Source organism: Myotis myotis, unplaced genomic scaffold (assembly GCF_014108235.1).
Source record: "Myotis myotis isolate mMyoMyo1 unplaced genomic scaffold, mMyoMyo1.p scaffold_m19_p_2, whole genome shotgun sequence".
Taxonomy (NCBI): Eukaryota; Metazoa; Chordata; class Mammalia; order Chiroptera; family Vespertilionidae; genus Myotis; species Myotis myotis.
Genome location: NW_023416324.1, coordinates 35,224,144 through 35,251,925, shown reverse-complemented (window position 1 = coordinate 35,251,925; position 27,782 = coordinate 35,224,144). Strand labels below are relative to the sequence as shown.

Below are 27,782 nucleotides of genomic sequence, written 5' to 3'. Positions count from 1 at the left end.
CCCGGAACCCTTTGGTCTGCAGGCAAATGCTCTATCTACTAAGCCATGAACACTTTGTTTTAAAAGATATGCTAAATCACTCTCCAAAAACTTGTGCCAGTTTATTGTCCCAACAATAGTTATATAATTCCCATTTCCCTACATCCTTAACAATGGGTAGGATCATTTAAAAAATCTTTCTAACTTGAATGAAGTTGACTATCTTTTCATATCCTTATTATCCATCTATATTCTGTGAATTATCTATTCATTTCTTTTGACTGTTGTTTTAGGTACTTTCGGTCAGTGAATTCTATTGAGTCTTAATGATTGGCTTGATGAAAAAAAGGCTTGGAAGACTTTGTACCAAATTACTCACAATGTTTACCTCCAGGGAGTGAGAATATAGAAAATGAGGGGTACATTTTCATTTTATCATGACATCCTGCATTATCTACAATGAATTTAAATTACTTTTGTAATTAAAAAATAATACAGAGGAAAACAACAACAAATAAATGTTTGGCTTGGATTCTCATTGGCTGGAAATTCATGTTGGGTGCTAATTTTCATTAATCACAACTTATTGGTTTATATGCAAAAAAACATTTATTAAATGCCTCCTCTTGAGCTGTCACTGCTCTAGGCACATTCACAGCTCATTCATTACTCCTCACAACAGCCCTGTGAGGTAGGAATTGGCCCCGTTTTATCGAGTTCTTAATAGACAGGAGATTATTGCTCGATATACTTCTATTTGCCACATGTTTTCATGGACTAGAAGTTCTTACTGGCTAGTGATTCATTGGTTAAGAGCTGTCATTGGCTAGGAGTTCCTGTAGGTTGATCTAAGATTCAAGTGATCAAAATACTAGAATTCTCCCCCCACAGGAGTGATGGGGTGGGTGTGATGAAGGAGAGTCATAGTCTCTTCCTTTGAAGCACCATTTGAATTTGCTTTGGTTACCCATGGAAGGAGAGGGGGAGGGAGGAAGGGTCAGTGGGAGAGGAGGGAAAGTGGTTATAAGTCTTCTCGCTTCTTCAGGATGAGCTTCCTCACAAGTGCCGTGATCTGGGGTCTGATCTCTTCCACCGACACGGTTGGGTCCCAAGCCCCTACCACCTTTCCATCTGGGGCCACTAGGTACTTCCAGAAGTTCCAAGTGGGCTCCTTTCCAGAAGTTTCTAGAACAAAACGAAGAAGGAGAGCAAAGTGTGTGCTTCCCTGTGTACCCTCTCCTGGAGTTCCACTATCATTGTCCATTCTTCCCTTGAAGCAGTGGTTCAATTAATTAGAATTAACTGTAGGGTTTTAAAAATCCTGATGCCCAGTCCACCTCCCTAAACCATCTAAGTCAGAATCTCTGGATTCAGGCATCAGTATTTTTCAAAAGCTCTCCAGGCGATGCTAATGTGGTACCAAAGTTGGGAACTACTGCTCTAGGATTCTGTGAAGTGTTTGATAAAGCAGTATTAGTTCTTCCTTTATTAATGATCTCAAACTACTGAACAGTCTACATCCTATTCGCTAATGAAATCTAAATGGTTTCCAAATGTTCACGGACTGGTTGCATCTGAATCGTGGTGGTGGTGGTGAGGGGTGCATAAAATAAACAGATTCTTGGGCTCTGCTTCATTAGGTTTCAGGCTAATGCATTTTTAAGAGCTCCCCAGGTGCTTCCAAAGCAGGGCCAGGTTTGATCTATAACTATGGTAAACTGGGAAGGAACTAATGAAAACACACAGGGGGGAAAAAGTAAATATTAGGATTGACCTACAGAGCAAAATTCCAATCTGCCTCAGCAAGGGGCCTTTTGTGTGCCACACTGTTGTTTCTCATTGACTTCTCCAGGTGAAAGGGTGGGTGCGGGGTGGGGAGGGATAAGAAGGCAACCGGAAGCAGGGAGTGGGAGAAGGCAAAGATGGAGTCCGGGAGAGGGGCCCAGGGAGGAAACGGGACCATAATGACCAGCGTGGCCCATGACCCCATTTTGCAACTTTGAGGCTTCTGGGGCTGGAGAAGGGATCTATTTCTAAATACTGAGACCTGGTATTTTAGCTCAGGTTTCTCTCCCGTGGCCAATAGACTCTGACTCTGACTCTGACTCAGGACAGGAAATGCCTGTCAGCCTTCTCCAGGCATGCGGCATCCCTTCCCTGTCTGCTCCTCAGTTTCTCCAGCCTCAGTCCAACTAATTCACACTGGCTAAAATCTGAGGGCCCTGCAAATGAAAACAGGATCCCAGAGATGTCTGCAAGAGTGGCTGGGGGGTGGGGGCGGTGGAAGGTAGCAGGGTGAAGATATTCTTAGGCAGGAATACCCCTCAGCTCATCCTCAAAGATTAGTGCTGGAACAGACCATCAACCCATTTGGGGGGGTCTGGAAAGGGCCCCAGGTCACCCAGTCAGCCAGTGGCTTCTGCTGCCCAGGGAGCCATGGCCTCAGCCAACTGAGGGAAGGCAAGGGGAAGGATCAGGACTCACGGGTCAGGTACTTGAAGGCAGGATGGGCACCAGTGCCAGTCACTGCGACCTTGCTAAACATGGGGAAGGAGACACTGTAGGTGCGGCGGGCAAAACTCTCGATCTCCTTGTTGCTGTCGGGCTCCTGTTGGCCAAACTGGTTGCAGGGGAAGGCAAGCACATTGAAGTGGTGGGGCCCCAGGTCCCGCTGTAGTTGCTGCAGGGCCCGGTAGTGCTCCTCTGTGAAGCCACACTCGCTGGCCACGTTCACCACCAGGGACACCTGTTGTGGCAAAAACAAAACACAGACAGGCACAACCCAATGAAGAGGCATGCACTTGTACATTCCTGACACGCCCACCTGTGTGACTCCTCCCCTACAATTATTCTTTCTCTCACACATGCAAGAACACAATGTACACACGTAAATGTGAGTGCAATGTCTCACATATACACAAGCGCATGCACAGAGGCACAAATGAAATCAAACACGCAGAGCTTACAGATATGGGTGCATACACATACATAAACATTCATGAGAATAAGCACACAATATTCACAAATGGGTATGCATACACCCCATGATGCAAAGATACATTAGCACACATCACACATGCCCACAAACACACAGCACGAGCAGAGAGAGACATACACACTGAGGACCTCACATCCAGAGGTGATGTGGGAGAGTAGAAAGGTAGACCTGGGTTCAGTTTCTGGCTCAGTCAGCTAGCACTCATCACTGTAGTTGCCTGTATATGTGTCATCTCCCTTTTAAAACGTGAATACTGAGAGCAGGAGCTATGTCCACTTCACTCCAGGGCCTGCCGTATGGAAAAAGTCTCAGAAAGTGCCTGCTGAATGAATAAGTAAATGTTCACACATACACAATCACCAGTGCAGGTGGGTTTTCTTGATAAAAGGACCCAAGGTCCCCAGGACAATCCCTTTTTGTCCCTTTCCCGCCAGTAAACAAATACCACTTTCTTCTACCACTAGACTCACTTTTAAATGTATGGTCGCTTTATAATAAATTAACTGATTTATATAAATTTATTAAATTTGTTTATTTAGCACCCTTATGTGATAAATCTAAAGCTGGCTGATTGAACCTGATTATAATACTGCAACTAGAATTCTGGCACCAATGCTATGTTCTTAGCTCTTAGTTATATATTATTGAACAATTTTAAATCTTACCTTGTGTCTGGGCTTCCCAGCCCTATGTCTCTGTCCACCTTTTCAGAAGAGCCAGGATTATACCAGCTGGCTCCATAAAGAGGGACATCTCCCGGGGGTAGCCTGGGGCATTGGACATGCATAGGCGTGAACTGCCCAGGTTAGACATTTTGGACTGGACATTCTTTGGTGTGAAGGTGCTATTCTGTTCGTTTTAGGATGCTTAGCAGTATCCCTGATCTTTACCCACTAGATGTCCAGTATTTTTCTTTTTTTCAGAGAGAGAGGGAGAGAGAGATAGAAACATCAATGATGAGAGAGAATCATTGATCAGTTGCCTCCTGCACACCCCGCACTGGGGATCGAGCCTGAAACCTGGGCATGTGCCCTGACTAGGAATTGAATCGTGACCTCCTGGTTCATAGGTTGAGGCTCAACCACTGAATCACGCCAGCTGGGTTAAATGCCTAGTCTTGACAATTAAAAATGTCTCCACACTTTGCTAAATGTCCCCTAGGTAGCAAAATTACCTCAGTTGAGAATCACTGAGCTATAACTCCTTCACCCTGCCTCCATCAGATGAGGAACAACCCATTCCCTGGGGCCACAGGCTCTTAGAACCTCCCCCATTTGCATCAGCATTTGTGATATTCTGCCTGTGGTAGTGAGAAACTGGGACCCTTAACTTCCTTCCCTAGTCAGGGGTCTTCCTCTTTCTTCTCTGCTGGATTCCCTGGGCATGGAAAGTATTAAAAAGTGCTTATTTTAAAAAAGCTTCTGCACAGCAAAAGAAGCCATCAACAGAACAACAAGAAAGCCCACTGCATGGGAGAACATATTTGCCAATGTTATCTCCGGAAAGGATTTAATCTCCAAAATTTACAGGGAACTCATACAACTTAACAAATGGAAGATAAACAATCCAATCAAAAAATGGGCAAAGGACCCAAATAGACACTTTTCGAAAAGAGGATATACAGAAGGTCAAGAGACATATAAAAACATGCTCAAAGTCACTAATCATCCCAGAGATGAAAATCAAACAACAATGAGGTACCATCTCACACCTGTCAGAATGGCTATCATCAATAAATCAACAAATGACAAGTGGTGGCGAGGATGTGGAGAAAAAGGAACCCTGGTGCACTGCTGGTGGGAATGCAGACTGGTGCAACCACTGTGGAGAACAGCATGGAGTTTCCTCAAAAAATTAAAAATAGAACTCCCATTTGACCCAGTAATCCCACTTCTAGGAATATATCCCAAGAAACACCAATCAGAAAGGATATATGCACCCCTATGTTCTTGGCAGCACAATTTACAATAGCTAAGATTTGCAAACAGCCTAAGTGCCCATCAGCAGATGAGTGGATTAAAAACCTGTGGTACACATGATCTCACTCATTTGTGGATTATAGAGAACAACATAGACTGATGAAAAGGGACAGATCCAAAGACTGAGAAACAGTGATCAGGCTATCAATCCCCAGAAGGAAAGTAGGGGAGGGCGGGGGTAAGGGGAAGAGATCAACCGAAGGACTTGTATACATGTATATAAGCCAAACCAATGGACATGGACAACAGGGGGATGGGAGCATGTGTGTGGGGGGCGGGGGGGGGGGGAGGTTGGGGGTTAATGGGGGAGATGAGGACACATTTGTAATACCTTAACTAATAAAAACAAAAACAAAAAAAAACCCCTGTGGTACATCTACACAATGAAATACTACACTGCTGTAAGAAAAGAAGGAACACCCACCATTTGAAACAGCATGGATGGACCTGGAGAGCATTAGGATAAGCGAAATAAGCCAATCAGAGAAAGATAACAATCACACGATCTCACTCATTTGTGGAATATAATGAACAACATAAACTGATGAACAAAAATAGATCCAGAGACCGAGAAGCATCAAACAGACCGTCAAACCTCAGAGGGAAGGCAGGGGAGGGCTAGAGGGAGGGGTAGAGATCAACCAAAGGACTTATATGCATGCATATAAGCATAACCAATGGACACAGACACTAAGGGGGTGAGGGCATGTGCTGAGGGGTTAGGGGTGGGGAGTGGCAGGGGAGAGGACAATGGGGGAAAAAGGAGACATATGTTATACTTTAATCAATAAAGAATTTTTTAAAAAGTGCTTATTTTAAACCTGCATAATGTGTGTCTGTCCACTCTTTTGGAAGGAAGGAAATCCTGCTTCTAGTTCCATGCCTGAAATCAAAATGCTTATCCTTAAAGTGGCACAAACAGACAGACACATTGAAATATACAAGCAAACAAACAAATCATACACACACACACACACACACACACACACCACTCAGGCCTACAAGTACATATCTTCACACTACAGTCAAGCACATTCCCAAATGGTTACCTATTCATTCATACTCAATGCTGGTCTAAATGACTGTCTTCCCAATTAGCCTGAGGGCATGCTCATGGCTATATCTCCAGGGCTGGACCCAGTTCCAAGCATGTAGTGGGAGCCAGTAATTTTTTTTTTCAATTAAAAACTTATGGTGAAATATACATAATGAGCTAAAAACTATTTGCAACTGAATAAATGACAACAATATTGCCCAAGTGGCAGACCTAGTTTGGGGTTAACTCAGCATCATTCACAGCTTTCCTGGACTGACTTGCTGATTGCCTCTATACCTGGCGTTTACTAGTAAGGGCACGGGCTCTAGAGCTGGACTGCCTGGGTTCAAATTCTAATTCTGTCACTTAGTAGCTGTGTGATTCTTTTTTTCTTCCAATTTCTTTCTGATCGATTACTTGGCCTCTCGCTCCCATGCATTTACCAATGACCTAGATAGGATATTAAACCACTCAGAATTCTGAGATTACTTCTGTGAGTCATCTTTTTCTCCAGAATTTCAGTTCCTCACATCCTGGATGCCTTATTATTTCTAAAGACAAATAGACTTTGTTCTATTCTTGTCATAGCACTTATTACTACTAGGAATTACCATTTTTCTGTTCCCTTCTTCTCTCTCCTCTTTACCTCATATAAACTCTATTAAAGTGGAAACTTGTCTGTTTTGTTCACCACTGTATCCCCAGGGCTAGCCTAGTACCTAGTATACAGCAGGTGCTCAATAAGAAAGAATGAATTAATGAGTAGCAGAGCTGGTCAAGTGCGAACCTTGGGGCCCTGTGTCCTGCTGCCCTAGAGGGAAGGAGAGGCCTGAATGGAAACGGGCCCTGCTCTTCTTGTGGCTCTTTGCTCTGAGTTCTGGATAAAGCTCCTGCTGGGGCCCTCCAGACACAGGGACAGAGCACTCTACCAAGGGCTCCCACCCTGTCATCTCATTTGAAACTCACAACATGTTGGGATCACTGGCCCTAGAATTTTAAGGCTTAGAGAGTACTTTCTTCACTAAAGACTAAAGACGGCCTTGCTTCCTGGAGAGGAATGCTGGCAGCCATTTTTGTGTGGTCCGTCCAAATCTGGACAATGGGCCCACCTCTCCCTTAGAGACCAACTCCCCACCCTTCCCACACCACAGCCTCCCTTGAGAAGTGGAGGGCTCTTCATCCCACACAGTGCACCATCTAGGCCTCTGGATATAGTGTTCAAGGCCCCTCTCGGTGCCTCCCCGCGCTCTTCAGCCCCGTTTCCACCATCTCAGCCTTATGCTTTAAGCACAACTGCTTGACGTCACACCACTCCTCCACGCTTCTTGCTGTTTGCTTTGGAGCCTTGACATGGACAGTTCTCTGCTTGGAATGCTCTTCTTGAACTTGCTCAAACTCACCCTACACACTTCCTCTCTGAAGGCGCTCTGAGCTGAGATGCCCTCGTGGTAAGGAGGCAGCAGTTAGCTTGGATGGTTCTTTCATTTCACCCTGAGTTGCCATCTTAGGAGTTTGCTGAGAGTAGACCAAGTGCGGATGAAGCTTTCTCCTCCAGGCGCCCTGTGCTTTCCTGGTGCGGTGTGACCCGTACAAATATACCTCCCTCTCTGGCCTCAGTGTCCTCCCTGGAGGAGGATCTGCCTAAGGTACCCGCGCATTCCCTCTGCGCTGCACATTCATTCCCACCATGTTCTCACTGGACTCACAATCAGCTCTCCCAGTTGCAGACGTCGGAACTGGGGATGGCGGAGACAAAGGCCGTGGGGTGCTAGGGTTACTTTTTCCACCCTTGCATGACCGAGGCTGAGCTGGAGGGGGCTTGGGGGGCGGGGCCGCGCAGCCAGCCTCTGGGAGAGGTCGGGACCCGCAGTCCAAAGTCGGCGTCAGGGAAAGCAGCGCCAGCTCCGCGAGTCTCAGGTTTCACTGCGCGCCAGGGCCTTGCCACGTAGCAGAACAGACCCTGAGCGGGATCGGGGGGCGCCTAGCAGGGTGGGGGCTGGGAGCCGGGGCAGGGACGCAGGGCAGCCCCAGGCCCCTCGGAGCCACACCCCGCAGGACGCAGGGCCGCCGGGCGCCCCCATCAGGCCCCGCCGGGGGAGGCCCTCGGGCGGACACTCACCGACCCGCGGTACTTCTCCAGCGACACCAACTTGCCCCGGATGTTGACAGCCTTGAAGTCATAGAAGTCCTGCTCCCGCTGCGCACGGGCCGCGGCAGCCAGGAGCAGCCACGCCGCCAGCAGTGCAGCCACCATGGCTCGATCCCGAGGTGGCCGCGCGGGGAGGGCAAAGCCTGGGGGGAGCGAGTGGGGGGGGGAGAGGGGGGAGACCCGGGGGCGGGAGGAGGCGGCTCCACTGCCACCCGGCTGGCCAGGCAGGACGCGCCCCTTCTCGTTTTCCTCCTCCAGCCGCGCAGAGACAGGCTCTGGATGTGTTTCCCCTCCTTACCAGGGAGCATTGGACCCCGCGCGCCTCCCTGGACCCCAAAGCCATAATTCCAGGGTTTTGAACACTGGGACCAGAATTCAGTTCACCGAGGTGGCTCTGTCTCGTTTTTGTTCTAGAGATGCAGAGACTCGGTAGGGCAAGGACGCGAACATCTGGATCTGAGCGTTAGCTTCTAATCAGCGTATTGGCCCGTAGGCTGGTCACGCCGCCGCCTTTCGGGGCCTCCGTTTCTCCGTCTGTTCCGTGGGGCTAGCCTCCCCTCTTGTAGCAGGTAGGCAGCACAGAATGGGAGCTATAGAGAAATGGACGTGAAACACTTTGCCAGCTGAGTGGTGCCTAGAAGCATTAAGTGATGAATGAATGGATGGTTCCAGAAAGGGATGGCAAGGAGGGAGGGAAGAGACGATCGAGGGCCTGTTGCAGGTTGGGTTCCTGGAAAGCAGATTCAGTGATGGAATTGCAGTGCAGGATGCTTATGAGGAAACACCCTGGGGACCAACACCCATGGAAGGGAGAGGCGGGGACAGGCGTGGGCAGGAGTCCAGAGCTCCCTGAAGGCCTAAGGTCAGTTTTGGCTGACTCCACAGGGACTCAAGCTAGGATGGCCCTTCAGAGTTGTCCCCAGATAAACGAAATTGGCCAGGCTTTTATATGCCTGCCTTCATTAGTCCTTGGATAGGGGGCCATCTGGGAAGAGGTGTGACAGGAGCCAAGGTGGCCCTGTCCCTGAAGGGACTGACAGCTACAGGCTTTCTACTGACAGCACTGGTGTCCTAGGTCTTCACTGACTGGGGATCTGGGCAGCATATCATAGTGACTCCCACACTCAGAAAACCCCTACTGAGCCCCACTAAATGCCAGGTATGGAGCTGGGTGCTTATACTACTCGTTCTCCGGGAGCTCACCGGCTACCATGAGAGAAGCCAGGTACTCGGGATTTTGTGTAATGAAGTAAGGGCTAAGCACTCCTACTGTCACGTAGCAAATACTTCTTGAGCATCTGTTCTACACCAGGTTCTGCTGTAGGTGCCTCTTATGCAGTGATGAACAAGACCGTGTGGTTCCTGCCTGGCGGGGGGGGGGGGGGGGGGAGGCTGTCACAGGTATTAAATAATTCATAAATAGCTCTAAAATTACTGTTGTGGTAAGTAACACCTAAACTAGCCTTGGGTATGGGGTGGGGCAGGGCTCAAGGAGAGCTTCCCAGAAGGGACATTTGTGCTAAGCTCTAAAGAAAGAGTAGAAATTAGCCAGGTTAAAAGTGGAAAGGTCCTGAGGAGAGAGAAACGGTGCATTTTGAAACAAAGAAGGCTGGGTTCCGCTGGAGCAGAGAGAGCGAAGGGTGAGAGGAGGTGTAGAGCAGGCAGGGGTGAGGTCACAAAGAACCTGGTAGGCCATAGTAGAGATTATGGTCGTTAAGGTAAGAAATGAAGGTTCTTTTTCTTTTCTTTTCTTTTCAAGTGGGGGAGAGGAGCGAGTCCTGTGTTATAGAAAGACCCCTCTGACCGTTCTGTAGAGAGTAGATAGGAAGGGGCAAGAGCAGATGTGCTCCAAGTGCTGGGGTAGAGGAGGATCTGGGGTTCTGAGGCCCAGAGGTGTGGCTAACCTAGCAGTCAGGAAAAGCCTCCTGGAGGTGATCAGAGTTTCGTCTTAAAAGAGGAATGGGGATTCTCCAGTTTGGGAATGGGGGAGCGGGGCAAAGATGTGAGCCTGAGGGAGCAATGTCTGTGAAAGCACAGAGCTCAAGAGAAGTGCTTGGTTGGTTGGGGTGAGAAGGGGTATGGGAGAGATGAAGTTGCATCATCGGGGGCCAGATGGAGAAAGGTCTTGAGTGCCAAGTCAAAGAACTTGGATTTTACTCTTTAGGCTGTGGAGACCAAGGGTTTTGAAACTGGGCATAAGGTCATACAGTTAATAAGACTCAAGCCCAGGCCTTTAGAGTCAGAACATGGGACCTTTCTGCACTATCAAGGAGGCCTCTCTCCTCAGGAGCATACAGCATTATCAGAGAGATGGAAAACAGGAAAAAGCCTGCTCCAGACAAATGCCTCATTTTCCAATTAACCAGGTGGCTTAGCTACTGCCTAGAAGAGAAAACATTCTGCCAAGGCAAAAGTAAAGTGTCCCTGCCCTTTCTACCCCTTCTCCTCCCTTCTCTGTTGGAGCCTTGAGCCTTTGACGGGTCCTATGGTATTAAATGGTCCCGTCTTCTCTACTTTGCCTTGTGAAGCTATTGGTCTCCCTTCCTGCTCTGTCCCTTTCACCCAGCCTTTCCCTACATGTCCCAACAACCAGGGCTTCTTAAATTCTGCTCTACACAACTTGGGGTTTTGCAAGCTTGGCTGAGCTATTTCCTGTTAAAATTCAGATAGGTAGGCATTTCTACTAAGCAGGAAAAAATAGTGAAATATTTCTCACTTGTAAATCTTTCTTCTGGGCCCTTCTCTCCTTCCCTTATTCATGCTTCAGAACTCAGCTCAGATTTCATCCCCCTCTGCTACTACACTTAATCACTCCCTCCTCTCTGTTGCCTTTGTACCTAGTACATTTTCCTGTTAGTGAGGTGATAATAATATGAGTGTAGTTGTCTGTTACCATGGCCACCAGACTGTGCGCTCCTTGGGGGCAGGAAGGTTTATATCTGAATCATCTACTTTTATTACTTGTCTATGCTAGAGTCTGATATGAGATGCTGTTGATTTTAGCCCACAGTGTATATTTTGTCATTTTATTTCTAGTCCACTATGAATTTTTGGTGTTTCTGAAAGAGCACAGCTATTCCCAGGTGGTCCATCTACACAAGTGAGAGTTCCACAGGCACAGAAAATGCACACAGTTCTCAGATGAGCACCTGGAAGGGTAGAGGACTCACTTCTGGATCCCCCATAATTCTCTTTCACAAATAATAATAAAAATATACAATACTGCTTATTTAATTTCCACATGGCCAATTTATTCTCACAGAATGCTTGATTTTTGCCAAACTTGTATCTGTAGCCAACTAATGGTTTCAATTGCTGAATGAATGAGTACAGTTCCAAGATGAATGTCAGTTGATATGTTCATTTACATTAATAGTAAGATGAAAGTAAAACAATAAAGACATATTTTAGAACTTCACTAGGTCAAGTGACTTTGCTGAATTGGATAGTAGTTTTCCAATACTGGAAGACTATTTCCTTAAGTTTTTTAAAAAATATATTTTTATTGCCCTAACCGGTTTGGCTCAGTGGATAGAGTGTCAGCCTGCTGACTGAAAGGTCCCAGGTTCGATTCCGGTCAAGGGCATGTACCTTGGTTGCAGGCACATCCCCAGTCGGGGGTGTACAGGAGGCAGCTGATCGATGTTTCTCTCTCATCGATGTTTCTAACTGTCTATCTCTCTCCCTTCCTCTCTGTAAAAATAAATCAATAAAATATATTTTATATATATATATATATATATATATATATATATATATATATAATTGATTTCAGAGAGAGATAGAAACATCAATGATGAGAAATAATTGATCGGACCCTAACTGGTTTAGCTCAGTGGATAGAGCATCAGCCTGTGGACTCAAGGGTCCCAGGTTTGATTCCGGTCAAGGGCATGTACCTTGGTTGCGGGCACATCCCCAGTGGGGAGTGTGCAGGAGGTAGCTGATCAATGTTTCTCCCTCATTGATGTTTCTAACTATCTATCCCTCTCCCTTCCTTTCTGTAAAAAATCAATAAAATATATTTTTTAAAAAAGAAATAATTGATTGGCTGCCTCCTGCATGCTCCCTACTGGGGATCAAGCTTGCAACCTGGGCATGTGTGGGAATTGAATCTGGGACCCTTCAGTCCACAGTCTGACGCTCTATCCACTGAGCCAAACCAGCTAGAGCTCCTCAAATTTTTTGTCTTATTCACAATGTAATAGCTACAGACCCAATACACTCCAAATTTAATCTGCATTGTTAATATTTTTTTCATCAGTTTCTTACAGCTAGAATAGATGTTAATAACCCCAAGAACATAGAAAATAAAATATAGTACAATAATTAGAAAATGATGAGTTTTTAATATTACCTCTGTTTTTAATTATTTAGTTTTAAGTTTACATAATTTAGTTTTTAGTATTGACTGCTTTTAGCAAGAGGCTAGAAAAATTCGTGAAAATGTAATGGCTCTAGGAGCTGGCTCTAGACATCGTTCCTATCTCTGCTTAGGTTGGCTCTGTGAGTCTGGACTTGTAGGAGAAGTCTAGGTAAGAGATATAAATTTGGGAGTGGACAGCATACCTAGTATTTAAAGCCATAGTCCTGGATGATGATGGAGAATTGATGTAGACAGACGGGAGAACCAAGGACAGTCCTTGGGACTCCAACATTTAGCAGCGAGGAAGTGAAGACATCAGGGAAATAAGAGGGAATCGGAAGAGACTGAAAAAGAGTAGCCAGAGGAAGAACAAGAACAAAGAGAGTGAAGTATCATGAAGGTCATGTGACAAATTTGCCCCAAGAAGGAGAGCGATTAACTAGCTAAATGCTGCTGATAAATCTAGTAAGATTAGGACTAAGAACTGAACATTAGATTTAGCAATCTTCCCTTCACCGATAAGTGGAATTAAACAGAGAATACAATATTTTCATGCATCTTTGCTATTACTCATGCTGTTCCCTCTGCCTGGGTCTTTTGTTTTTGTTTTCCTTAGCCTTCATTTTGCATCAATGCTTTATCCGTGGGCAGTCTCAGTAGAAAACAGACGACACACTCAGATTCGGATAAACAGACAAAGGTTTGTTTATAAAGAGACTAATTTCAAATGTGGGTGGGGTATAAAGGAAGACAAAATAGTTTAGGAAGTACCTGAGTTGTGAACCTCTCTTGACCTGAGTGGGTTGGGAAGAGGGAGGAAAGATTACAGAAACTGGGAAAAAGAGTCCTGTTCATCAATCTATTTTGAAAGAGGCAGTAGCCTTCAAAGGCAAACTTGCAGGGAAGTAGCCAGGGAATTAATAACCCAGCCCTCCCCCTCCTCCCTCTCACTGATGTCCTGCTAAGGTGCTGGCCCCTACCTAAGTGGAAAGGAGGAAGGCTATTTGACTTATTCTGTATAGGTTCAGAGTACTGGGCAGACAGTGGGTGGATGGACAGTGAATCTAAGTTGCAAAATAGAAAGTGTCCAGCACACAAACCCAGCTCAAAGCCAACTTCTCTCTGAGGCTTATCTCAACACTTTCAGGTAGTTAGGTGCCCCTATTATATGCTTCCCTTTGTTAACCGATGGTCATTGGTACCAAGTAAACACCAGCAGGAATCCCCAGTTTGGGGTGCAGTGAAGGAGAAAACTTTATTTAGTGCAAACAGCTCACTTTGTGATACAGAACCACATGACTATGAGGTAGCCCTGGGAGGAGGTGGCCTTCTTGGGCTAGTCAGCTCTGCTCTGGTCCAGTCCAGTCTGGTCTGCTCCACCCTAGTAAGTCCAGCTTGGTAAACACAGTCAGCAGTCTTCTGTGGAAAGGGAAAATGTGCTCCTGGAGCCAGAGGGGAGCTGAGTTACATAGAGAAAAGTTCCCATTCCTGGTCCCTGATGGGTCTGTGCTCATGTACATAAGGACCTTAAATCCTCACAGTTTGATTAGTCCAAAAGCACTGTTCTGATTGGTCAGAATGGAGCCCCACTCTGATTGGTTGGTGAACGTGCTAAGGAGGATATAGCTGTGTGACTCTGAGTGGATGCAGAAAGTCTCAGTTCTATTGATTAAAATATGATTCCAGGAACTCCTTCATAAGGGTTGGTTGAGCCGGCAGGAACACCATGCAGGCAGGATGTTAGTGCAGACAGGCATTTTAGTGAAGGCAGGCATTTTATTGCGGCCTTCTCCCTGCAGGTAGGTTTACTGAGAGGCTCTATTTAGCAATGGCTGCTAGGCTCTGTTTGTAAATTGGAGCCCACTTAACCACCAGAAGCCTGTCTTGGTAGATATCTTCTTTCTCGGGGCCTGCACCCTTAACATAGCACTTATGCTGTATTGAAATGATCCCCAATCCTGGCTGCAACCTAGAATGACCTGGGAAGCTTTAAAAATATATACTGATGTCCAGGCCTCATCCCAGACCAATTGAATCAGAAAAGTCTGGGAACAGGGTCTCAAATTAGTGCTTAAAAAAAAAAAAAATCTTCCAGGCAAAATAAATAAATATCCTCCAGGTGATTGTAAGACACAGCCAGAATTATGAACCACTGCTATGTTGTCATTGTCTATCTACCTGTGTGTTTCCTTGAGGAGCCTGGAAGTGCTTTCAGCTTAGGGCCATGTCTGATTCAAACCTGTGTCTTTAACATGCAGCGTGGGACCAGGTGCTCAGGACACGAACGTTCAAATTAAAGAATATGATGGCTTCACATTTTATGTAATTTTTGTTAGGATTGTGGTACATAATGTCCCCCAGGGCACTGTTTCTCAAACTGTGAGTTGCAATCCATTAGTAGGTAATAGAATCAATTTTGTGGTTCAGACCAGCATGGAAAAAAACACAAAACTGAATAGAAAATATCAGCGTAGGTCCCATATAGTAAGGGGCTAGTGCAGTGTTGTGAAATAGGCATGTGTAATCTAGGCTGCAATGTGAACGGTGTGGCTTGCATCCGAAATGCTTGAAATCCACTGACCGAGGACAAGTGATAAAACTCTCTTTGCTCCTGTTTCCTTATTTTTGAAGTGGGAATACTATACTAGTCCCTCCTACTTCATGGGATTGTAATGAAGATTCAATGAAATAACACATCTAAAGTGGTGTCTAGCACTGAGTAAATAAACAAGCGTCGCTGTAAACAAAACACTTTTTAAAAGAAGAATGTAAACTTTTATTTATCCTGGGATTACTGCTAGATAATATTAAGCAAACAGATAGATAAGGGCTTTTTGTCTTACGATATCTGAACAGTTATTATTAGTAAATGCTATGAACTCTTTCTTTTTTTGACACCGGGAATGTTTGGGGGCCTGCTTGGGGCCATCGAATTGCTGCCTTAGATTCTATCGGAGCCTATATCCTACTAATATCTCTATGGCATCTGACCGGTTCCCACAGGCTATATCTGCACCTGCTCTTGGAAAATTAGCACAGCTCTGCTTAAAGGCCCTGGGAGGAGGGACTTAGCAGGGTTTACTTATTTAAGTATCCAAAGCACTAAGCACCAGACATGGCGCTCAATAAATGTGGGCTAAATTGAATTGAACTATAGATAACTACTGTGTGACCTTGATCAAGTCACCCCACTCTCTGGACTGGAGTTTCCTGTGTGTAAAGTGAGGGAAATTAGAGGGAAGGTTGGAGGTAGAAGGCATCTCTGATTTTACAAATGGGAAAGCTAAGACATCTAGGGGAAGGACTTGCCCAAGTTCACACCACAAGTTAGTAGAGAGGCAGAGGTTACTAACTTGAAGTCTCTCCAAGTCTATCCACTCCATGGTAAAGCACTTTCTACAGCATTGTATGGTCAAACCAATTCTATAACTCTAGGGAGCAGTTAGAGACAACAAACTAAAGATACACAGAGTAGCATATATAGTGTGCAAAAGTAAGATACAGAATGAGATACATAAAACCTGGCATCATTTACGTAACTGTATAATATGTGCACACAATATGAAAATACACATTTTGCAAGAACAGTATAAACAATTACACAATAAATTACACATTAAGGAGTTGCCTGTAGGGGTGGGGAGAGGAAATAGGATAAAAGGGAATAGATAAGTAACAAAACAAGAGACATGGCCTTTAAGGCCAAAAAAAAGGACAACTGAATAATACATTTTACCTAACTCTTTGCACATGAGATAGGAAAATAAAATACTATAACCTCTGCTGTCTCATGAATTTATTTCTAACAGTATGTGTAAAATGCAAAGCAGATAGGTTCTGTCATTGATTTGTAAAACTCTCCCCTTCTCTCCTGTCTACTATCCTCATTTAGGCCTCAGCTCCTCTGACCTGGACTCCTGGAATGTCTTTCTCCCTGCCTCCACCTTTGCCCCATCCAATCCAGTGCAATTTTCCACAGCGCAGCCAGAATAACCTTTGTCACACAAATATTTGATCATGGTTCTCCTTTGTTTAAATGCCCTTCAGTGACTTAGTCTGTGACTAAATGACCCAGGCAGCATGGGGCAGTGGTCAAGCACACTGGATTTGGCTGCCTGAGTGTGCAGCCTCGTTCTGCCACTTTCTGTGGGATTTTAAGCAAGTTAATGAAACCGTGGTGCCTCTATTTCCTCATCTGTAGAATAGGAATAATAGCAGCTACTCATCATATGGTTGGCAGATTAAATCAGTTTAAACATGAAGTATTTTAAACAATGCCTGTCACATCACAAACAGTTAGCTATTATTATTAGTATTCCCAGGCCCTTGACAGTTTGAGTCCTTCAGCCTCATTTCCTGCCTCTTCCTTCTTGTTTCTGATGCATGAAGGACCCTACCTCCTATCTCCTGCCTGGTAGACTCTCACTTGATTTAAAATCCCTTCCTTCAGGAGGCCATGCTTCAGTCCCCTTGCCACAGATGGGGTACAGTTGATGGGGACTCCTTTGTCTGTGTTCCTCAGACCCTTGTATTGTACATTTTCTTCAATTTCTCTTCTCATCTGTTTGCCTAACACACATGCTTTGTGTATGATAGATATTCAAGAAATATTACTTTTTAAAAATTTGTTATTGGTGAAAAATATACATATAGAAAAATTAAAATATCATCAGCATACAGTCTTGATAAATTTTTGCAAACTAAACACACCATGTAACCTGCACCCAGAGCTATATCAGAATATTTCCAGGACTCTAGAAGCCCTCTTCATGCCTGCTTCAAGGCACTGCCTCCTAAACTTCCAATCCTGACTTCTGATAGCATAGATTACTTTTGCCTGTTTTGTGTGTTTTTTTTACTTTATCTAAATGGAGTATTATAGAATGCACTATTTTCTATCTGGCTTTTTTCACTCATCATATATTTCATTCATCAATATTCAAAATTTTTGTGTATAGTTGTAAATTGTTCATTCTCACATGATGTATGTATACTATTAAAGTTTGTGAATATGCTAAAACTCATCTATCCATTCTACTGTTGATGGGTGCTCAATAAATATTTCTTGAATGAGCAAAGAAATCTGTCTGTTTTGCTACATCGTGAGTTTCTTGAAGAAAGAGGCAGGATTTTAATTATCTCTAAATCCCTACTATTTAGCATAGGGCCTGGCACTTGGTGGGAGCTCAGTGAGTATTTGAGGAATGATTTGATGCATGATTCCCCTGAGATTTTTGTAATTAAACTGGTCATTTCCCCATTCTCCGTGGGGCCCCAGCTTCAGATCCCTGGTGATGCAGGTGAGTTGCTAGGCAACAGCATGAGGTTGACTCTAGGGTCACAGTGGAGAGTGTGTTGTGGAGGCCCGCCCAGGCGGGGGTAATTGGAAACACTTCTTTCTATTCAGCCTCTGAACTGCCTCTGGTTTCTCCCCTCCAGCCCATCCCCCACACAGCTGCAGGAGGGATATTTCTAAAACAGACACCAGACCACTGCACTCCCCTATTCCAAAATCTTTGGCCTCTCAGTTGAACAAACAAAGGTTTAGAGATTTTAAATAACTTACCCAATATCCATATAACAAGTGAAGGGCAGAACTAAACCCAAGTTTGTCTGATTCCAAAAACCAAGCCCTTTCCAATATTTTGATTTTGGACAAATTGAATTTGGGGTGCCCGGGGGTCATCAGGTGGAGATGTCCAGGTGTCCATGGGTTATATTGTTGCCCTCCCCATCAGAGTCTTTTATGGAGCAGGTGCTTCAGCAAGGAACCAGAACTGAAGAGACCAGTTCCCCATGGGAGAAGGGATGACTGAAGGTTCCCTCCAATTTGATAGGTGGGGTTCCAATTGTGGGCTTTGATCCAGAGAGCAGCCTCTCTGCCTGACCTCACTGACCCCAGAAAGGTACAACAGAGTGGTGAGCACTGAACCCAGACTGGAAAAACAAAGGATGGCTGTCAGAAAAGGCTTTTAAGGCAAAGGAACATTTTGAACAATGAGTAGATTAGATAGAGACAAGAGGAATGTGATGGAGGCAGTTCAAATGTCTGGGTGTGTAAGTTTAGGAGAGATTTAATAATCTAGCTGAAGCCTACTTTCTTAGGTAAAATTACAGTCTTTTAAGCACTCATTCATTCATTCATTCCACAAATATTTCTTGGTTAAGCCATGTACCCTATGCTTCAACCATATTGAACTTTTCACTGCTCCTGCCACAATCAATTAAAGATCTGTCTCCCTCCAACCTTTATATATGTACACAGGTCTTTGGGAGACCATGGTAGTAAGTTTTAGTCTAGATGTGACATGAAGAAAGGGCATGTAAAGAAATGCTTCCAGGAGGAAGTGTCATCCAAACTGATACCAGAAGGGTGTGTGATGTTCCATATGTCAGGAAGGGGGGGCAGGGAACGGGTCTAAGTAGAGGAACTACAGTGTAAAGGCTCAGAGGCAGGACAGCATAGTGCATTTGGACAACTAGAAAAAGTTTCTCATGGCAAATTTGTACACATTCTTCAAGTTTCCATTCAAACCTGTCCCCTCTCCTTATCTCAGGGAGACTTACATTCTCTCCAATTCCTTGAAGCCTTACAATGTCCTCTCTTAAAGGATTTATTACATCACTAGAGGTGATCAGGGGCAGGGCTGGCCAGAGGGAGGGGCTAAGGGAGGTTGGCTGGCCCCGCCCCCATCAGGCCAGTTGGCTGGCAGCAGTGTACATCATAGTGACCAGTTGTTCCAGTCGTTCTGGTTGTTCTGGTTGCTTGGCTTTTATAAATAGATAAATATTGTCATTTATTTGAAGTGTAATATTATGTATGTATTTGTCTGTTCTCCTAAAGCAGTGGTTCTCAACCTGTGGGTCGCGATCCCTTTGGGGGTTGAACGACCCTTTCACAGGGGTTGGCTAAGACCATTGGAAAACACATATATAATTACACTAGAGGCCTATTGCACGAAAAGATTCGTGCAATAGGCCTTCCTTTCCCCTGGCTAGTGGCACCGGTTTTCCTCTGGCACCCGGGACCCAGGCCTTCGCTCTGACTGGGCTCCGGCCGGAGCCAGCCCCAGAGCCATCAGGCCTCGCTGCTCCACCACTTGGAGCCTACGTATGCAAATTAACCGCCATCTTTGTTAGGTTAATTTGCATACTCTTCTGGTTGGCTGGTTAGCATAGTGAAGGTATGGTCAATTAGCATCTTTGTCTATTATTAGGTAAGATATTGTTTTTGTGATTAATCACTATGCTTTAATTATGTTCAATTTGTAACAATGAAAATACATCCTGCATATCAGATATTTACATTACGATTCATAACAGTAGCAAAATTACAGTTATGAAGTAGCAACAAAAATAATTTTATGGTTGGGGGTCACCACAACATGAGGAACTGTATGAAAGGGTCGCGGCATTAGGAAGGTTGAGAGCCACTGTCCTAAAGACCATAATAAGTTCCTTGAAGGCAGGGAACTATGTCTGATTTTGCTTTGTGAAGGCAACTAGTAATTAGTGGCACTTAATAAGTATTGTTAAATAACTGAATGAATTAAACTACTTACCTATCTTTCTACTGCACTGAATTATGAGTTGCTCAAAGGCAGGGGTCCTATTTCATTCATCTCTAAGAAATCTCTTAGCTTTTGAGTATAGTGGAGAGTGCATAGGCTTTCAGATACAAAGGCTTAAACCATGTACTAGCTATGTAACTTTAACCTTCCTTGCCTTCAGTTTCCCAATGGTCAAGTGGAGCAATAGTTCCATCCTCACAGGGTTTCTGTGAAGGTTGAATGAAAAAATGTAGGTAAAGTGCCTAGCACAGTACTTGGCATACAGTAAGTGCTTTTTGAATGAATGAGCAGATAGGTGGTATAGCAGTGGCTGCAGAGAGGATACAGGAGAAGAAAAACAAGGAAAAGACAATACCCTTCTATCCCCAGATGAAAGAGGATTTACCCCCTAATCATTGGAGAAGACTAAAGAGCTGTCCTTTCTACTCAGGGACCCCAAATTCCAATTTAGAACCCACTAACTCAGTGTCGTATGCTCAGTCTCCCTTAAACCTTCCCGCTTTCCCCATCATTTTGTTCACTCCATTGTACCATGTGTGAGTATTAGTCCATCTCCTCCACAGACTGGAAGTCCTTGGAGGGGAAGGATCAAGAAGAATTAATACCCTTGGTTTCTCAATGCCTCCTACAATGGGCACATAGGGAGTGGTTCTCATTAATCACATATGTGAGGTAGAAATATAAAGAACAATGTGTCTGAATAATACATTCAGAGTAATTACAGACTCTCATTTAACTCAAAGACATCCCATTACAAATTTTTTTTTCTTTTCTAGTAGCAGTTTTCTATTTGGGGCCAATGACTTGATTTATTGAAAGACCTTAAAGAGCTGTCGATCTGAGCCAAAGAAGGTTTAGAAAGCCTTTTCTTGGCAGGAACTCAATCCTTTCTATTATGTCACTTGCTTTAAACAAAAAAGGATTTTAAAATTTGATTCTCTGTAAACACTCAAAGAAAGAATGTCTGTCCTATGGCTGGGCTGTGATTGACTCTAAGAATAAAGTAGAGGTCTCTTAATTGTAAAGACATGAAATGCCTGAACCTTCCTTCCTATGTATTTAGTGTAATTGGCAATAATTTCCCCCTCCCCCACTCCCTGATTGAGAGACAGTTCGCTTCCTATTTGAAGAAAACCAGATCACTAACCTGGGAACCTGAGTCTTGGAAAGAGTTTATTTTACCAGAGCAAGCTTTCAGAGGGAGCGGAAAGCAGGAAGCCTGTTTTCTCTCTGCTCAGTCCACCTGGTACCTGGACTTATCACCATGCTTGTGATTGGCTTTAGCTCTCTCTCCCACCTCCCCACCTCCCGCCCTCTTGGGACACTTTGCAGTTTTTGAAATATTTGGGCAGATGTTTCCTGTGGAAATATTCCACGGGGCTGCCCTCTTGTTATATTGGTTTCTGGTAGAAGTATCAAAGATTTGAAGCTGGGCCCCATATTAAGGTACTAGGAGCTATATTGTGCTTGAGGGATCTGTTGTAATACTATAAAATTTCTTCTTAGAAATTTCTTTGCATTGCCAACAATTAAAACCTCTTCCTTTCTTTAGCAGGCAAGCTTTTACATTTATCAACCTCCTGGCTCTACCCCTTATTAACTGTATAGGCTTGGACAAGTTGCCTACTCTCTCTGGAACTCAATTTCCTTTTCTGAATTTTTTTTTTTTTTTTTTAGAAATAATAGTTCTCACCTCCAAGGGCTGTTATGAGGCAGAGAGAAAAGGTATGTGAAAATCCTGGCACATAGTAGTCACTAATAAATTATAACTACTCTAGAACTGAAGGCTCAGTTCTACCCAGTTTCTGAGCTAATTCTGACCAATGTAGGGTCAGGCTGCCTCATCTCTACCAGTAGTAGCAAGTGGGACCAAGAATTAGGCCTGGTTGGGTAGGCCAGATGTGAATCCTGGTTCAGTTTGTACAACTGGTATTCAGCTGCAGTTCTCTTAATATACCTGTTCCATGTTGTCAAGCCTGCATAAATCCTACCAATCCCAACGCAGGTAGGGAGCGGGGGATGGATATGATCCTGCTCCTTATTTTAGTCACTGGCTGGAATATAGCTGTGAATAGAAGGATAAACCCAAAACTGAAATGTTCCTTCCATCAGACTCTTATCAGTGTCACTTGCTGCCTAGATTCTGGCTGCCACGTCCACCTGCTAAATTGGAGCTTCTTGCCACCCATACCACCTATCCAGAGCATGTCTGAGCTCTCACACTCTGAACATTGTACATTGGCCCCAGAAGATCTTCAGTCTTCTCACTAGATGTCTTCTCCCCCTAGCCCCAAGGGGAGATGCGGGGAGAGAAGAAAGGGATTAACATTTATTAGATGCTAGGCAGCTTTATATATGCATTCTTAATTTAATCCTAACAATGACATGAGATAGGTATCATTTTTCATTTTTATTCTAAAGATGATAAAACTAAGGCTCAGAAAGTATAAGTCATTTGCTCAGAATCACATATCAAGCAAGTGATGGGGTGAGATTTTGAACCTGGAGATTTACCTTCCAAAGTCCAGCTTCTCTTCATTAGAAACTTGGTGTTCCTTCTGAGACCCTCAGTCTTGGGGCACATATATACACTTCCATTGGATTTAGGGAATTCCTCAGCTTCCCTTCCTACCTGCTGTTTTGTACCTCCTAGTTCATTCTTTCCTGCTTGGCTTTGCATCTTGACTCTACCTTCTTGTCTTGCTCATTTGCATATCGTAATCCTGATCCAATGCCTGCTTTGTGACTGATCAGGAAATATTTGATCAATCACTAAATGCAGCCAGGTTTATATTAGTTTGCTAGTGCTGCCATAACAACATATTTAAGACTGGGTGTCTTAAATAACAGACATTTATTTTCTCACAGCTCTGGAGGTTAGAAGTCCAAGATCAAGGTGTCTGCAGGTTTTGGTTCTCCTGAGGCCTCTCTCCTTGGCTTACAGGTAGTTACTTTCTCTCTGTGTCCTCACGTGGTTGTTCCTTCATGCATGGGTGCCCTGCTGTCTGTCTGTGTATCTAAATTTCCTCTCATAATGACACCAGTTATGGTTGTAGGCTCAATCCCCAATAGGGTCTTGAAGGAGGTGGCCAATCAATTAATTATTCTCTCTCATCATTGATGTTTCTATCTCTCTCCCTCTACCTTCCTCTCTGAAATCAATAAAAAAAAATATTTTTAAGAAAGGGCATTAGTAATTTCTCCTAAGAACAGGAACAAGACAGGGATGCCCCCTCTCACCACTCCTGTTCAACATAGTACTGGAAGGGTTAGCCATTGCAATTAGGCAAGAAGAAGAAATAAAAGGCATCCAAATTGGAAAAGAGGAAGTAAAACTGTCCTTATTTGCAGACGACATGATATTATACATACAAAACCCTAGAGACTCCATCAAAAAGCTACTAGACTTAATGCATGAATTTGGCAATGTAGCAGGATACAAAATTAACCCCAAGAAATCTGAGGCATTTCTATACACCAATAGTGAACTTTCAGAAAGAGAGATTATAAAAACAATCCCATTTACCATCGCACCAAAAAAATCAAGCTACCTAGGAATAAACTTAACTAAAGAGGTAAAAGACCTCTACTCAGAAAACTATAGGACGTTGAAAAAAGATATAGAGGAAGACATAAACAGATGGAAGAACATACCATGTTCATGGATTGGTAGAATCAACATCATTAAAATGTCCATACTACCCAAAGCAATCTATAAATTCAATGCACTTCCCATTAAAATACCAACGGCATACTTCACAGATCTAGAACGAACTCTCCAAAAATTCATCTGGAATAAAAAAAGACCCCGAATAGCTGCAGCAATCCTGAAAAAGAACAAAGTAGGTGGGATCTCAATACCAGATATGAAGATGTATTACAAAGCCACTGTTCTCAAAACTGCCTGGTACTGGCACAAGAACAGGCATATAGATCAATGAAATAAAATAGAGAGCCCAGAAATCGGCCCGAACCAATATGCTCAATTAATATTTGACAAAGGAGGCAAGAACATACAATGGAGCCAAGATAGTCTCTTCAATAAATGGTGTTGGGAAAATTGGACAGATATATGCAAGAAAATGAAACTAGACCACCAACTTACACCATACACAAAAATAAACTCAAAATGGATAAAGGACTTAAATGTACGACAGGAAACCATAAAAATTCTAGAAGAATCCAAAGGCAACAAAATCTCAGACATATGCCGAAGCAATTTCTTCACTGATACAGCTCCTAGGGCACTTGAAACTAAAGAGAAAATGAACAAATGGGACTACATCAAAATAAAAAGCTTCTGCACAGCAAAAGAAACCATCAACAAAACAACAAGAAAGCCCACTGCGGGGGAAAACATATTTGCCAATGTCATATCTGATAAGGGCCTAATCTCCAAATTTTATAGGGAACTCATACAACTTAACAAAAGGAAGATAAAAAATCCAATCAAAAAATGGGCAAAGGATCTAAATAGACACCTTTCAAAAGAGGACATTCAGAAAGCCAAGAGACATATGAAAACATGCTCAAAGTCACTAATCATCCGAGAGATGCAAATCAAAACAACAATGAGGTACCCTCTCACACCTGTCAGACTGGCTATCATCAACAAATCAACAAACTACAAGTGCTGGAGAGGATGTGGAGAAAAAGGAACCCTGGTGCACTGCTGGTGGGAATGCAGACTGGTGCAGCCACTATGGAAGACACTATGGAGTTTCCTCAAAAAACTAAAAATGGAACTCCCATTTGACCCTGTGATCCCTCTTCTAGGAATATATCCCAAGAAACCAGAAACACCAATCAGAAAGGATATATGCACCCCTATGTTCATAGCAGCACAATTCACCATAGCTAAGATCTGGAAACAGCCTAAGTGCCCATCAGTAGATGAGTGGATTAGAAAACTGTGATACATCTACACGATGGAATACTATGCTGCTGTAAAAAGGAAGGAACTCTTACCATTTGCAATGTCATGGATGGAACTGGAGAGCATTATGCTAAGTGAAATAAGCCAGTCAATGAAGGAAAAATACCACATTATCTCATTCATGGATAATAGAGACCATTATAAACTTTTGAACAATAATAGATACAGAGTTAGAGCTGCTTCAAACAGATTGTCAAACTGCAGCGGGAAGGCCAGGGAGGGTTGGGGGTCAGGAAGGAGGGGGATAAGAGATCAACCAAAGGACTTGTATGCATACATATAAGCATAACCAATGGACATAAGACACTGGGGGATAGGGGAGGCTAGGGGACTGTCAAGGGCCGGGGGGGAAAAAGGACACATATGTAATACCCTTAGTAATACTTTAAGGAATAAAAAAAAAAAAAAGGCATTAGTGAAAAAACTGATGAAATCTTAATAAAGATTTTAGTTTAATAGTACTGCATTCAAGTTAATTTCTTAGTTTTGATATCTATACCATGACTGTGCAATATGTTAATATTAAGGCAAGTTGGGTATATGGAATGCTCTGTGCTGTTTAGCAACTCTGCTATAAATTTAAAGTTATTTCAAATCAAAAAGTTAAAAATGAAAGATAACACTATATATTATTCGTGGGTACAAATATGCATTGAAAGTCTGGAAGCATGCATAGGAATGAAAAACACCAAATTCATGATATTAAATATGTCTGGATGCTGAGGGAGGGGAAGACAGGATTAGACAACTGTGGAGGAGTAATAGCAGCTTCAGTTTTATTTTTTTAATTTACAAATGTTTTTATTGATTTCAGAGAGAGGAAAGGAGAGGGAGAGAGAGAGAGAAACATTGATGAAAGAGCAACATCCACCAGCTGCCTCCTGAACCAGGGATCAAGCCTACAACTGGTTATGTGCCCTCACTAAGAAGCATTGACCTCCTGGTGCACAGGAGGACGCTCAACCAGCTGAACCACACCAGCTGGGCATAATGTTTTATTTCTTAACCGGGTCATGGGAATACAAGTATTCATTATGCCATTTTCTATAATTTTTAAATATGTCTGAAATATTTCATTAAAATGGAATGTATAGTTTAATGCCAAAATGAATATTTGTGATAAAGTCTTACCTTATTCCCTTGCACAAATTTGTCACTAAACAATAGCCAAAATTTCAGTCACCCTCCCCTTACCCTGCCTTTGACTTAAGGCCAGAAAGGTGAGTTGGGGACAGATTGTAAAGGACCTTGAATGCTTGCACTTTATCCTGAGAATAATGAGAAGCTGTTAAAAGATTTTCAGCAGGGGAGGTATGTGGTCAGATTTGTGTTTTAAGAATACGACTCTGTCTACAATAGAGAAGGAATTGAATGGGGGTTGAGAATAGAAGCAAAGAGATAAACTGGGAGACTGTTGCAATAGCCCAAAGGTGAGAACTAGTATATGAGGTCTAAACCAGGGCAGTGGTGGGAAGATAGACGAAAACAATTAAAAAAAGAAAAAGAAAAAAGAACTAAGAAGGAAATAGGAACAACAAGACTTGGAGAGTGGTTGGATATGTGTAAGTAAGAAGGCAGACTCAAAGATGATGCCTCTGAACTTCCTCAGAAATGCTCTGTGTACATTTACATTAATTGTTATTTGGCATTTTAGCTACGGTTATTTGGCATTTTGTGTTTATCCTTTGTCTACTCAATGGACTCAGAGTTAGTTAAGGGCAGGAACTGTCTTTTCTTTGGCTCTTCCATACACCCCAGCCCTTTACCTTGTGCCAGAACTTACTAGAAAGGTGAGTTGGTAGGAAGAGCTGCAGAGGTGCTGAGTAAGATCATCTGGAGCCAAGAGCAATAATACTCTGATGCTCTGAGCTAGGAGGTTGAAGAAAGGTAAATCCTGGGGCTGTCTGCATAGGGCAAGCCTTTGAGGAACCAGGAAGGGGGACCTAGAATAAGAGGTGAGTTGAAAGCTGGAATGTATCAGAAAAGTAAGCGCAGGAGGAGGTTTGATAGCAAGGCGGGGATCACTAGCAATGGATCAAGAGCAGAGGGAAAACAGTGGTGTGCACAGAGGCCCATGTAAATTTTCTTGGATAAGGCATTGTTCTTCAACTGTTTGCTCTGCAGGGCAACAACCCTGGTTCTTAATGGTGCATGGGAAATGCTTCTAACATAAATGGCGATTCACCGGTTTGATTTAATTAGTCCCAATCTTTCATAGCATCATACAGAGCTTCTGGAAAGCTGGGACCCTAAGGTTATATTAAAAACAAAGAATAACACTTCATTTATTTAATAACTTATTCCAAATAATTTTTTTAAGCATCTATTACCTTGCAGGCTGTGTTTCAAGTGTTGAATTATGAAACTTATGATCTACTGAAGAGATAATGATGAAGTATTACAAGTGTGATAAATATCACAAAGGAGAAATACAGAGTATTTTAGGGCCATATAATAGGAAGGTCTAAACTTGTCTTTGGGTTGTGGAAGGCTTTGTTGAAACCGAAATCTGAAGGATGAGCAGGAGTTAAGTAGATGAAGAGCCAGGGAAATGAGTGGGAAGAGACAGTGGGAGTGGTGTTGGCATGTGGGAAGGTCCAGAGGCTTTAAGGAGCTAAATTTTATTCAGGAAACTGAAAGGTATGTATTGGCTGGAGCACAGAGTATAAGACATGAGACAAAGCTGAGAGGCTGCTGGAGGTCAGCTCATTTAAGATTTTATGGGCACTTTGGAGTATTCACAGATCCTCTCCCTGGGACTGGCTTTG

At 43.5% G+C, this 27,782-nt stretch overlaps 2 protein-coding genes across 4 annotated transcripts in view; one reads left to right on the top strand and one right to left on the bottom strand.

The window, feature by feature from the left end:
• The window catches only part of TUT4 (terminal uridylyl transferase 4), a 168,248-nt gene that overhangs the window by 19,993 nt on the left and 120,473 nt on the right, over window positions 1-27,782 (top strand). The gene's annotated exons all lie outside the window — the stretch shown is intronic.
• GPX7 (glutathione peroxidase 7) lies at window positions 570-8,297 on the bottom strand. Of its 3 annotated transcripts, XM_036347488.1 has the most exons (5): window positions 8,112-8,245; window positions 7,699-7,929; window positions 5,778-5,839; window positions 2,464-2,725; window positions 570-1,164 (listed from the first exon to the last, which is right to left on the bottom strand). In XM_036347488.1, the coding sequence occupies exons 3-5, from the start codon at window positions 5,835-5,837 to the stop codon at window positions 1,001-1,003; spliced, it is 486 nt and encodes a 161-aa protein (XP_036203381.1). In that variant the 5' UTR covers window positions 5,838-5,839; window positions 7,699-7,929; window positions 8,112-8,245; the 3' UTR covers window positions 570-1,000. The 3 variants fall into 3 exon arrangements, with proteins under 3 accessions (XP_036203381.1, XP_036203380.1, XP_036203382.1); XM_036347487.1 differs by lacking the exon at window positions 7,699-7,929 and having other exon boundaries at window positions 8,112-8,247; XM_036347489.1 differs by lacking the exons at window positions 5,778-5,839; window positions 7,699-7,929 and having other exon boundaries at window positions 8,112-8,297.

Bases quoted from the DNA above. Each gene is read 5' to 3' on its own strand.
- GPX7 (XM_036347489.1), bottom strand. From the start codon at position 8,246: ATGGTGGCTGCACTGCTGGCGGCGTGGCTGCTCCTGGCTGCCGCGGCC. The intron at 2,726-8,111 runs GTGAGTGTCCGC...TTGCCACAACAG, and splicing joins TGGAGAAGTACCGCGGGTCG to GTGTCCCTGGTGGTGAACGT. The intron at 1,165-2,463 runs GTGAGTCCTGAT...GTTTTGTTCTAG, and splicing joins TGCCTTCAAGTACCTGACCC to AAACTTCTGGAAAGGAGCCC.